We start from the raw sequence: 13,275 nt of genomic DNA, 5'->3' as shown, positions 1-13,275 counted from the left end.
TTTTGTTCGTATTGGCAAAGCGCGCGTTACATTTTGGTGTATTTTTAATATATTTAGACATAAAAGATTAAATAATTGCAATATAATAGCAAGATATTGTATATTTCTAACACATTAAATGTTTTTCACTCGTGTACTAATCACATTTACTCCATTAACAGCATAAGTATATGCACCATGTTTAACGACAACAACAAAAAAAGCTATGTTTTCATTAAAAAAGTTGTGTGAACTGTTTTATATTTGCAACTCCAACTTTGAATTGCAAGATATCTAATCACCAAAGCAAATAATCATGACAGGTAGGCTATGTTCAGCCATACTGGAATATAAACAAACAAGTTTGATGATAGCTTCATGATATTGCTCAAATTGCAATGAATCATCTTAGCATATTATCTTATCATAAATCAGATGATACAGTCATATACATCATCTGTTTGTTTTCTTTTAATAGTAATTTTATCAGCAACAAAAATAAATAGGCTGTTCAATATACCGTGATTGTACAAAAACAGTAAGGTTATTCTTAAGTTTGCATTGGAACAGAAAAAACATTTTGTCTTATTATTGCTTGCACATCCAGCTTGCGGAATATAGCAGTTTCTGGCAAGAATACACATGTGTAAAACACCATTTTGTTCCCCAGGAATAGTGAATCGTTAAATAGCAAACTATTTATGCAAAGGGCAAACATTTTGCTTTTGCTTCGTTGCGTGATAATTAGCTCACAAGAAATTATGGCACACGCAACTAAATCCTAGTAAACAAATCATAAGTTTGCTTGACTCACTGTATGACCAATACCCTACTGTACTTGTGAAATAATATAAGCTATTCAATGCTTTTTTTTAAACAATGTTCTAAACATAAACCAATATAAACTAAATGACAACCAAAAATAATGTGCAAAATATTAACAATAAACTGTAAATCACGATAAGTTTCATATGCCTATATTAAAAATCAATGGCAAAATTTTTATAGGCATTATTTTTTGCAACATATTAATAAATAATGAAATTTTCATTTCCACCAGATTGTACCGTCATTAATATTGAAACAAACAGCCTCAAACTTCCCCCACTAGTGGCTGGAATTGGTGGCGCCATCGCTGGAATATTTGGTTTGATCGTCGGCTTCCTCTTTATCAAGTGTTTCTGTATGGATGTTTTGAAAAGAAAGTTTAAAATCAATAAAAGTAACTTTGAACTTACGCAACTGGATAATGAGGTGGGTGTTGTATCATGTAGAGTATTTGTTACTATGATTTTAAAGGAGGCACGAGTTTTGACTTTTGGTCATTTATATTTTCGAGTGACTTATCCATGGTTGCCACTCCCATGTCAACAGTCAGGTTGTTGTGCAAAAACTAAACGTTAAAATATGACACCTATTCAATGGCCATCCAATGATTGGCAATTTGTCTCACCTACAAAACTTGGTGACAAGTTTAACAACCTCAATCATGCAGCTGTCATATAATAACATTATCTTTTTCTTTAACGCAATGACATAAATATTTAATTAAAGCAGATTACTACGTAATTGGAAAAAATGTGTGTAAAGACATGGCTGGGGGTATCAAACTAATTTGTACCTTGAAATATTAAAAAAAAAAAAAAAAAATACTTAAAATAAAAATATTAATATTATGATGTTCCAGACAAATGGTGGCCACAATAATATGTTATATGATGACAACAATGATGGTTATGATGTCACAGATGCACCTGTTGTAGATAAAGATGAATTACAAACTCGTTTGTTCATATCTGACCAACGTGAATTGGAACATAATCAGAATACAACAAGTAACATATTTTGTAGATAGTATAAGTACCTTATAAATTTTACTTTAACATAACATTTCAATTTTTAACAATGGCTTAAACATGAATAAAGGACAATTGTGGGATTTTATTAGATATGTATAAAACTATTCCTTTATGTCTGGTGCTTGGATCATAGCCACCAAACCTGAGGTGGCAGAGTGGGCAGGATTATTATGCACTGCAATCATCAGTAAACCTTGACCAAATTGATTCAATAGCATTATAAGTCTAACTATGGCCTCCCCTGAATTTTAAAAAGTTTTGTCGTTATACCTGGATGTTTAGAATAATTCCCATTTTCCTTTTTTTAGGTAAATTTATGTCGAAAAGTTTGGTTGATGTTTTATGTTGTTCCACGAGTGACGAGATGGTTTTGAAATTGTTTGAACGAAAGTTAATCGAGTTGCGAATGCTAGCAACAGATATGTGGGTGATGAAACATACTTGCTTGATGAAGGTTGGTATATGCTGACTAGATGGTTCTATTATGTTAGTATCAAGTATATGTCATAGTTGTAACGTTATGGATGTCTTGCGTGAAATGTCGCACCACCTTTTCCATTATTTCAGTGTTAACTATAGTTTGTTTAAATGTATATCAACATAGTGAACAAACCTTGGGTGGCAGGGCGGGCAAGTCTAATGTAGAGTTATTTACACTGCATTAATCAGTAAACATTACAACCAAAAAGTTGATTTGTTACACAGGAATACGTGTCTAACTAATCCTACCTACCCTGCTTTTAAAGTTTGGTTCCTATGTTTATGTAGGTATATTAATAGAAAGTGTGCATTATTTTGTGTCTGTATAGATAAGTAACCTACAAACAATTGGCAATGTATAAGTCCATAGTTACACTGCCAAGATATATTTTATGTAAACCATAGTTATCATGTATGCGTGTTAAGCAGCATGACCTAATTTGTAGTCAAGTATCATAATACTCATAAAATATAGTGGAAAGACTGGTATATTGCTATGCTGTATATGCTTACATATAGTCAACACGTATAATATGATTATTAATACAAATCCCAGGTATTTCAAGTTGTATTGGATCAATATTTAGTTGCTGGTAGTTTGAATGTTAAACAACATGCTCACATTCTTACAACAGTGCAGCAGGTGAACCTTAGTTTTCAATGAAATAACAATAGATAAATAATGTACCTACAAAAATCATATAAAACATTTTTATATTTCTTTTATTGTTTTAATTTTATATTATTTTGTGATCAAAGAGATCAATTTAAAAGGTGTTGTTATGTTGTTAAAAATCTGTTTCCTAATTTTAAAATGTACATGGAAAATAGTGGCCAACGTAGTACCTGTTAAAACACAAACAAGTTGTTGCTGCCAGGCAGGTTAGAAATCTGATAAAACACTTTGGGCAAGTTATTTGCATACCAGAGTTTTAACGAACTTTGCATCACTGTGAGTAACATTAAAGGAATGCATCTGCGATATCTGTGCAACTAACCCAAAACTTCTTATGTACGATACTTACTGGTGCTGTGTTTTTATTTTACGAATAAATTCCTGCTTTTTTATTTTTAGAAATTTTCCTCTTCTTTAGTCAAGTTTCGAAACAAAGTAAATGAAAATGAAATTGAACTCGATGAAGTTGATTTCATGTTAAATGATGTTTCAAATCAACATGTTGAAACTATGGTAGGTAATAGGTATAACTGTGGTAACTTAGAACTTAAATAATCTGGCAACTTATATACTATAAAATATTTTCTTGATCTGCACTCCCATGCCCACAGTCGTGTTGCTAAAGCTATTGCAGTGTGTGGATCATCAGACATAACCCTTTTATTTAAATACTATTTACTTAACTGGTTGTCTTTTAAACCCAGGCACTTGTTCAGGGGTGGCAGACACACCATGGAATTTTTTCTGCATTGAGTTTATCAGTAAACATAACAATTACAACCAAAGTTAGACTTCTTTTCCAAGATTGTGTGTCCAACTATCCCTGCCTTTCCTGCATTTATAAAACTTTAACACTAAAGGTGGCTGTACACAGTATCCGGAATTCCTCCGTTTTGTCTGTTTTGTCCAGATTTCGCTGTCGCATGCGGAACTCGGTAATTGGTTTGCATACGACTTCGCAAGCGAATTCGCATGCTGAATACTGTGTACAGCTGCCTTTATGCTTCTCTTCTAGGTATCTGAGTTTCTCTTCTTAGATATATTTACCCTCGCATATTAAACATAGGTTAGCGAATACAGATCATCTTATGTTTCATTCATTGAACAACTGGTTGAATATATCCATGATGATGGTGAATGTAAAGATGTCACACATGGTTTGGACAAGTCACTTCTTATGGTGGAGCTGCATGTTAACCGATGGTTGGAGCATAAACTTAAGGTGATTTATTTTTGCATAAAGAAATTGTTTTTGAATTTTGCACACAATATTGAGTGAAAATGTTAATTACAGTTTCACCCATAGCTAACTTAAGGTGATATGTTTTTGTGTGATGTGTTTTGCAAAATGTGAAATACCAACAAACCAGTTTATAATGCAGACATTAGTTTAACTTATATATAATGCTTTAAAATTACTTCAAATTCTAATTACACTTGGCCCATTAAAATAGCTTAACAATCATAAATACATTATGGCACATAATATTCTGATCATGTTTTAAACAAATAACAACGATCTATGGGAGTCGTGAGGATACGGTTTTATATTTCTTTGAATGTTCTTTGTTTACTACCAAATGGGATGATAAAATTGAATGTTAAACAATTAGAAGAAACGTTTAAACAAATACCTAACGTGCAGGAATGGACGGACAGAAGTCGACATGATTTACTTCTTATGTTCACTTACTTTAACTCAAAGCAAACTACAAGTGATTTGTTCAGGTTTGAATATTTTGTTGGTATCTTTTAAAGTAACTTATTTGTTCTTGGGAAGGCCAGGCAATGACAGACCAGTCGTTATAACACAGGTGTTCTATTTGATAAACCTCGTGTCAGCTTACACGTTATCACGTATGTTACTTTGTGGGTGATTGTTATTCTGTATGACTGAGAAACACATATTTATAGGAAATAGCAATATGCATGTTATTTAGCCAGTATCCCATTCCATTATGGTATCTGAATTCTGAATTGTAAATCTAGGAAAAAATGCAAAAATAGGCGTTAATATTCTTAATATATAAATAGCTCTAATGACCTACTCAACCAAGAAAAATATTTTAGTTGCGCTGAAATTTAACCTCAAGTAAACAAGGTCTAATATGCAAATAAGTATCCGCAAGTGTTGGTTCATTTCCGTTTCATATGGAAACTCCACGCCATGTGTTCAATGGTATTCATTGAATTGTTAAATATCTATGGAAAACGTCGCACATGTTATAAGTTACAAAGCATCAGCATGTGTTGTGTGTATTTTTGGATAGGCCAATGTTTAACAAACAACTGATTCTGTTCTATATGGCTGGGGTCATATGACATAGCACGCCGTTGGACTTGGTATTTGGCCAAAGTTTCCTTTATTACCCTAACAAATACCAAACGGTTTATGTTGTGTCTGGTGGATTAGTTGATACAAGTTATTTTAATAGCAAGCAAAAATCACTAAGACCAAAAACATTGTTAAAATTCCCACAAACCACATAAATAAACACTAAACTTCCTACAAAGTTTATCAAAACACTGGTGTATCAAACTGTTGTGTTAAAGAAACATAACTTTTATAGTGCGGTTAGAAGGTCAAATAACTGTGCGTGGATACAATTTCTCTGCATGCGGCAATATTTTCTCTGCAAACAATATTTCAATGTTTGAACAGTTAAGTTATAGTACTGTGGGGTAAGATAGAACACCTTTAGCACATAATATCCAAATATCCTGATCAGGTTTTAAACAATTAACAACGGTCTATGGGAGTAGTGAGGATACGGTTTTATCATTATTTAAATGTTCTTAATTTACTACCAAATGGTTTGAAAACATAGACTGAAATAGTGTCCCATCTTCCCCCACCCTACTATATTATTAATTCCAGGGTTAACCGTGCCGCCCCAAGTTTAGCAAATCCAAGCATTGCCCTTTTGAGCATCAGAAATTAAAATCAACTCAATTTAAACTAAAAAAAGAAAAACTTTTTTTCAGAGTTCGATGCGATTATTACAAATCGCTGATTCAGCGTTTATCGGAAATCAGCAGAATATCGGAGCATGACACGGGGATATTATGGGTGAAAACACGAGACAACATGGAGACTATGGCTGACGAGGTGGAACAAGGTGGGGGGTGGTTTACTGGATTCTGTTTTGAATTCTATTTTATATGGGTAAGGTGCTTATCAGAGAATTTGGCCAGATTCGGCTCATGGCGAAATATATAACCCACAAAGTAACATACATGGTAACTTGTAAGCTGGCACGAGGTGTATGAATACCCGTGTTATAACGACTGTCGTTTTCCAGCCACCAAGGATAAAGTAAGATACATTCATTCATTCATTCTAATACAATATTGGTTAAACTTGGTTTTTGTATGATACATTTTCGTAGCACCAAAGCTACAATAATAAGCCACCATTGCAACCTAACCAATCCATTTACCTCCACAGGCTTCCAAACAGCAAGAGAAAGATTAGAAATAAGTTCCAGAGATCACTGGGACCAGATTGTTTTAAAGTTCAACATAAGGAAAAATAAACTTTTACGAAACTACCTTGTTAAAAGTGAAAAGAAAAATATTTCATCTTTTATTGAGGTGAGAATTTGTGTTGTTGTTATTTTAGTTTGTTGCTGTCTATTTTGCGTTATTTTCAGGTCCCATTGTGGGACCTTACCCATATAGAATAGAACACTCTGTGGATAGGAAATTGAGCCAACTCTGATATATATCCCAGGTCCCCTGGCGTGCCTCACTGTAGGACCTCACCCATATAGAATAGAATGTGCATATACAATGTTGGGGTAATGGCCCAACTCAGATATAAACCCCAAGTCCCATGGCAGGACCTCACCCATATAGTACATGATAGAATTATGCTTTGTGACTGTTTTCACTTGTAGCTTCATGTTTTAGATTATCTATGTTTCCACACCCAGGGTTACTTTGATATTTGCTTCCAACTTCTTGATGAGGAAACGAAAATAATCGAGGAATCGAATCAACAGGAAGTTGTGGAACTTGCTGAATTACAAAAGGTTGGCTTAAAATGTACAGAGTTATTTGTGTGTGTGTATGAGTGTATGGATCATAGATAAATGAAACAAGATCCTGTTGAAATAAGTAACATTCATGAAATTATTTTTACGAAATATGAAAAAACAGTCACCGACAAAGTTACATACGTGGTAACTCAAGTAGGTAGGGGTGTATGAAACAGAACATCCGTGTTATAACAAATGTCGTATCATGTTACATGATATAGTAAGGCTGTCATTGCCGCCTTGCCACGAGGATAAATAACATAAATTCATCCACAATTATTCAAACCCTCACAACCAGCTTATTTTTCCAGAGACGAGGATTATTATTTGAGTCCCGGTGCAAGGAAGAGGAGACAAAGATGTGGAGGATGATTGAAACATCGGGAGGATTGAATGAAGAAGAGGTTCATCTCGCTTCCAAGGAAATGGATGGAAAGATGAAGGTTTGAATGTGATATGATGTATATTAGAACTCTCTTGTGGGTTTAGTAATTAGGAATTGATGTTTGACATTGAAACAGTATATTAGGATACCTCACATACATATAGTACAATTATATAGCTTATATAGTGACACATATGGCAACATGTGAAACTTAAGGTTTAATGTGATGTTAAGTCTAGCGGCAATATCCAATTACTGCTCAACTTCTAATTCAGTTATAATAAGTTATAATATGTCTTAAAGTCATAATATGTTATATATCCGCCGTCATGCAAATATTAAAGACTATATAGTGTTGCTACAGTCACTGGCGTGTTACATTTGTTTAACCATTGTGACACACAGAAAGCTGAGTATGACATCACACAGAAGAACAAACGCCAAACAAAGGTGTTCGACGATCAACTTTCAATGTTGGGGAGTTTATCAACGGTCGATGCAGCTCATAGAAATCTTAAGGAAGATAGAAATCATATTTCAAAGTTCTTCACGATGCAAATCTACCTTACACCTGAGTATGTGGGCTGCGGTTTAAAGTTTTGTTTTATAGTTCAAGTATTAAATATGTCCGCTTAGTGCTTATTCAAACACACTGCAATAGCTTCAGCAACTCGACTGTGGGCATGGAAGTGGCAACCATAGTTAAGTCACTGAGTTATTTGACATTTTTACTCAGTTAGTTTCCATGTAGCATGTTTTTAACCACTTTTTTGTTTTATCGCTACTTTTTTCCTAACATTCTATTTACTTGTATTTGAAGTGATAACACGAGCATTCCTTTAAACTGTAGTACCTGTAGCTCCGCCCAACACTAGCCCAACACTAGCATGACACAGATGTATCACTCAGATCACTGCTATGCTTGATACAGAATCTGTCAGACAAAGTAATGTACATCGAAAAAATAAGAGTAAGTTTCTTTTTTCCAGAGATGAGAAGCTCATCATGAAAGATCACGAACTCATGATAAAGATGATGGGATCATCATGTGATGTTTATCATAGATGCATCATGACGATCATGGATGCGAGGTTGATCCGAACACAAGTGATACATCTGTGTCATGGGAGGCAGGAGGAGATCAATGAAGAGCAGAGGGTGAGATAAGGATCAACACTAACTTATATGTTGTTGCAGACAGATTTGAATTCTGTTCTATATTGGGAGGTCCTTATTTAAGACCTAAGATTTTAACAGAGTTTGGCCCATTACCCCAATATTGTATATGTATGTTATATTCTATATGGGTGAGGTTCTACAGTGAGCCGAGTGAGGCACGTCATGGGACCTAGGATTTAAATAATGCCATGCTGCAGGACCTCCCTTAAATGTAGAAAATGATCAACTTTTTTTAAATAAACAGGTGAAATCACTGGCTGCCATTGGAAATGAACATTTAGACAAGTTTAGACATTTGTACGACACAGAACACGCTACTGCATCTCATTTACTGGTATGTTGTTTGTTGTTTATCTGGATATGTTTGTGTTTTAGTGAAGAATGCTACTATCTGTTAACGCTAGTCTAATGAAGGATTCTTTACTTGTATCAAAAATTCTAACATCTGCCCAAACCTTGCATTCATGAAATATATTTGTATTACGTTTTTAGTTTATTTAATTGTTGTATGCTCATTATTTAGATACTTTTGCTGCTAGTCATAATATACTTGTATTTTTGCTCTTGGCCGATGTTTTGACGAAAAAGCCAAAATACAAGTATAGTCATTTTTAATCACCGTGTTTTAACTAACTTGCTCCACAGCATATCCTAGTGATGGAAAAAGTGTCGGAAAAGCTTGTATTGAATTTAAAACATGAAATATCAGCGATGTTGAAACTGGAAGAACAGAACAATTATTTACAAGTATGGTCGCTGGTTGGGTTGTTTACATTGTGATGTAATAAATATATCTATTTATATTCTGTTGCTGCTAGGCTTATTATTAGGTCGAATAATGATCATTTGGCATTTTATTTACCTTATGTCCAATGTTATGCCATCTTATTAGGGGTATACAGGTCGTCTGTATCATACTGTTTACACTAAAATGACTTTACGTTTATGCCTGAATAAAACATTCAAACATTGGCCAACAAACAAAGAAATTTGCACCATCACTGAAACACATAGCTCAGTAAAAATTCAAGCAATAGAGGAGGTGTATCAGACTCATAGAAGCTATTATTGTATTATTTCTATTTTCATTGTCTTTATCAGATTTCCATTGTTCAAAAAGTTGTAGAACTCGGACAATTAGATTCCGATGTTATCCGCAATCTGCTCGAACGACACCAGATCGAAGTCATTGATGTGGAACAACAATTACGACAAGAACATGAGATTTCTATGCAGGTTTGTGGCTCGACAGTAAGCATGAGGTGTATGAATACACCATGTGTGGCTGGTGTATAAGAAGACAGCCATGTTATAACTTGACAGTGAGCATGAGGTGTATGAATACACCATGTGTGTCGGATGTATAAGAAGATGTATAACTTGACAGTGAGCATGAGGTGTAACACATTATTATGCATCCAGTTATTACAAGAACGAATAGAAGCACAACACGAAATAGAAACCAAGAAATTTGATCAAGTGTCTAAGAACACGAGAAACCCAGCTCTCTTGCGACACCGAGGGGATGATTTATCTGTGGGGAACATACTTGATAAGTTAGTGACATTAAAATAATTAAAACATATTCGTTTATTTATATATAAATAAACAATTTAAACATAATAAATATATTATTGTATGTAAAGTGTTGCTGAAAAATTAGTTTAAAATAACTAATACAAACATATTTTTGTATTATAACAACTTTTTCGTGTTATAACAACTGTCATTGCCCCGCCATGCAAGGATAAATAAGTTACATACGTGGTAACTTGTAAGCAGGCACGAGGTGTATGGAACAGAATACCCGTGTAATAACGACTGTGGTTGCCCCGCCATGCAAGGATAAATAAGTGACATTTAATTATTCAACCCAATATATACGTGAACGAATATACCCCCTTTTTAACTCTTGTCAATCATTCTTACACACTGACTTAATTATGTTTGTTCAGGTTGTTGGAGCAAACTCGTGTCGAGAGAATAAAAGAAACAAAGCAGGAGGAATGGGAGAAAAAGAAGTTCGTGGAAATATTTCTCCAGAAAATTAAATTTGTTGAAAAACTCGGATTTCAACTTTGGGTAAATTGAAATATGATAAAAAATATATTTTCTTGTTTTATGTTAATTGTTTTTACATTTTCTTTTTTTTTTCCTTTTTTGATGGGTACAGTAATATAATTCTTTAAATATTGTTTACTACCATATGTGACAAGAGTAAAAACACCATCTTACCCCAACCTACTTTACTCCTTGTTTTGTATTGTTTAATTTTAACGCTTTAACAATTTATATATTTGATTCTGTAAATCTACAGAACCTGAACAAATTATTCCTGTGTAAAATGGCGCAAATGTCAAAGATGAAACAGAAAACTTTTCTACTTTGTGTGAAGGATGCTCTTGCTTGCTGTAAGTGGATTGTTTGTGCAAACATATTTCTTCTATGTGTGAATACAACATGTGTGTCTGGTGTATAAGATGACACCTATGTTAAGTCTGTTGCCCTGATGAATGAATGAATGAATGAATGAATGTAACTTACTTTATCCTCGCGTGGCCGGAAAACGACAGTCGTTATCACACGAGTTTAACACCTCGTGCCAGCTTAAGAGTTACCATGTATGTTACTTTGTGAGTGATTATTTATTTATTTTTTTTGGATTTTTTTTTTTATGGCTGATAATTTGGACAACCCATTAGTGACCACTGGGTTGGAGCAATTGCCGTTAAGTGTCTTGCCCAAGGAAACATACGCCCACAATGATAACAGCGACGAGCCTTGAACCCATTACCTCTGGGTTACAGGCAGGCGCGCTAACCACTATGCCGCGGCGCCGGACTGATGACACCTATGTTGTCACAATACTTACAGCATGCCTTTGGCCAAGAGGTTACAGGTTTAAAGCTGCACGCTGCCACTCTGTGAGTATCAATCACCCACAAAGTTACATACATGGTAACTCGTAAACAGGTATGAGGTGTATAAACAGAACACCCATGTTATAACAACAACTGTTTCCTAGATAAATCAGTTTCATTATAATAACTAGACATTGAACATGAGGTAACCACACCGTCCACCCAGGTTCAACCTCTGAATTTGAAACCAGGAAGTTGGTTTCCGATTTTTCCCGCCACTGGGAGACCTCTGGTGGTAAGAATACAAAGAGACATAATAAAGCCGCGCGATTGGCCGGTTTAACTCCACACCCACAAAAGCTTCGTCCAATCAAAAAGCGGAAGAAAGCTTTCCTGAACCGAGTATCAGCTCGTGAACATCCGCATGACATAGATATATAATAAACATACGGAAGTAAGTGGTTGGTTCGTCAATTTTTTTGTTTTGTTATTTTCAACACAAACATTGTGGCCCATATATATATATATAAGACACAACTGCTTTCAATTAAAATGTTTTTGTTAGTTAAATAAAACCATTTTTAGTAATGTCAGATGTCAAATATATATGAACTGTTATGTTTGTATTAAAACTGACCATGTTTTTGCACCTTTGTTCTTTCACACAAATTATTTCCTTGCACTTATTCTTTTGTTACGTTTGCACATTATTTTAGTAAATATGAGAAAAATGTTTTTTTATTTCTATTAACCAGGTTTTAAGTACAAGAACAGAATATTTTAGTAAGCCATTTACACTAAATTCCAAAAACAAATTTTCCGGCATAAAATTATCAAAGATTTTATTGAATTAATGTTTTTCATATTCCAAAATACAGGACTTTTCAAACAGACCTTTTTTGTATAATTTTTGTTAATTTTTATGCCAAAAGTGAGTGAATTATTTGAATAACATTATGCCTAGTAGCAACATGAGCATAACATGTACATCACACCTCATAATATGTCGATAATATTCAACAAACTTTTTAATATCTGACTTAATTATCACTCAAGTGGTTCCACTCATATGGATCGATACTCTGAGTGGAAATTAATCAAAATATCTTCAATGCACTTCAGCTGATGCTGTTTATCCACCAGAAGTTATGGATTTATAACTTCTTAATATTTAAGTTCAAGGCTGTGGAAAAGTTTGTTTAACGCGAACTTGAACTGAAAATAAGATTTATTGATTATTTTACTTTGGTTTAATGTTTGGATAATTCATTATTAAGGTTATTAATTCAAGATTTATTATTTGTTAAAGATTAATAAGAGTATGATATCAGTATGTAGTTTACAAATGCTTAGCGAATGTTATGCAGAATAATATACAAGAAAAATGGAATGTATACGATGTTATAACGTCGGTACTAAAATCATTAAGCATAAAAGCTGTTTTAGAATAAAATACTCCTGGCAGTGACAGTTAATATATGCAAGAAAAGGTTCAGCAAGATTTTTAGAAAGGAATTGGTTTCATAAACCCACTTACATGCATAATAACTCGTAAGCTTGCACGAGGTGTTAAACCTATGTGATAACGACTGTCATTTCCCAGCCACGCGAGGATAAACTGAATATTCGACATAGTTTAGTTTGATTTACAAACCCACATTGTCAGTTGGCAAAACATTAAGTGTTTTATTCATTGTTTAAAGTCAACTTACAATATGTGGAAAACTACATACCCAGGTTTGAAATATATGTTTGGATTGATACAGCAGCTGGCCAGCCTTTCCATGTTGTATAATACGTCAACACTATACCGTGT

At 34.0% G+C, this 13,275-nt stretch overlaps 1 protein-coding gene across 1 annotated transcript; it reads left to right on the top strand.

The window, feature by feature from the left end:
• Window positions 1-132: 132 nt before the first annotated feature.
• On the top strand, window positions 133-12,190 carry LOC149727328 (uncharacterized). The gene is made up of 21 exons (XM_089890048.1): window positions 133-302; window positions 1,040-1,233; window positions 1,667-1,814; window positions 2,147-2,292; window positions 2,875-2,961; window positions 3,394-3,507; window positions 4,061-4,216; window positions 4,640-4,722; window positions 5,980-6,113; window positions 6,443-6,588; window positions 6,930-7,028; window positions 7,346-7,477; window positions 7,825-7,994; window positions 8,409-8,577; window positions 8,843-8,932; window positions 9,244-9,345; window positions 9,700-9,834; window positions 10,021-10,154; window positions 10,554-10,680; window positions 10,916-11,009; window positions 11,686-12,190. The coding sequence occupies exons 1-21, from the start codon at window positions 296-298 to the stop codon at window positions 11,898-11,900; spliced, it is 2,682 nt and encodes an 893-aa protein (XP_089746174.1). The 5' UTR covers window positions 133-295; the 3' UTR covers window positions 11,901-12,190.
• Window positions 12,191-13,275: the final 1,085 nt, after the last annotated feature.

Source organism: Ciona robusta, chromosome 12, assembly GCF_009617815.1.
Source record: "Ciona robusta chromosome 12, ASM961781v2".
NCBI lineage: Eukaryota > Metazoa > Chordata > Ascidiacea > Phlebobranchia > Cionidae > Ciona > Ciona robusta.
The sequence above is the reverse complement of the archived record's forward strand: the minus strand, read 5'-3'. Positions and strand labels throughout refer to the sequence as shown.

Coding starts and splice junctions, on each gene's coding strand:
- LOC149727328 (XM_089890048.1), top strand. Junction 3,508..4,060: donor ATCAACATGTTGAAACTATG/GTAGGTAATAGG, acceptor TATTAAACATAG/GTTAGCGAATACAGATCATC. Junction 4,217..4,639: donor GGTTGGAGCATAAACTTAAG/GTGATTTATTTT, acceptor CCTAACGTGCAG/GAATGGACGGACAGAAGTCG.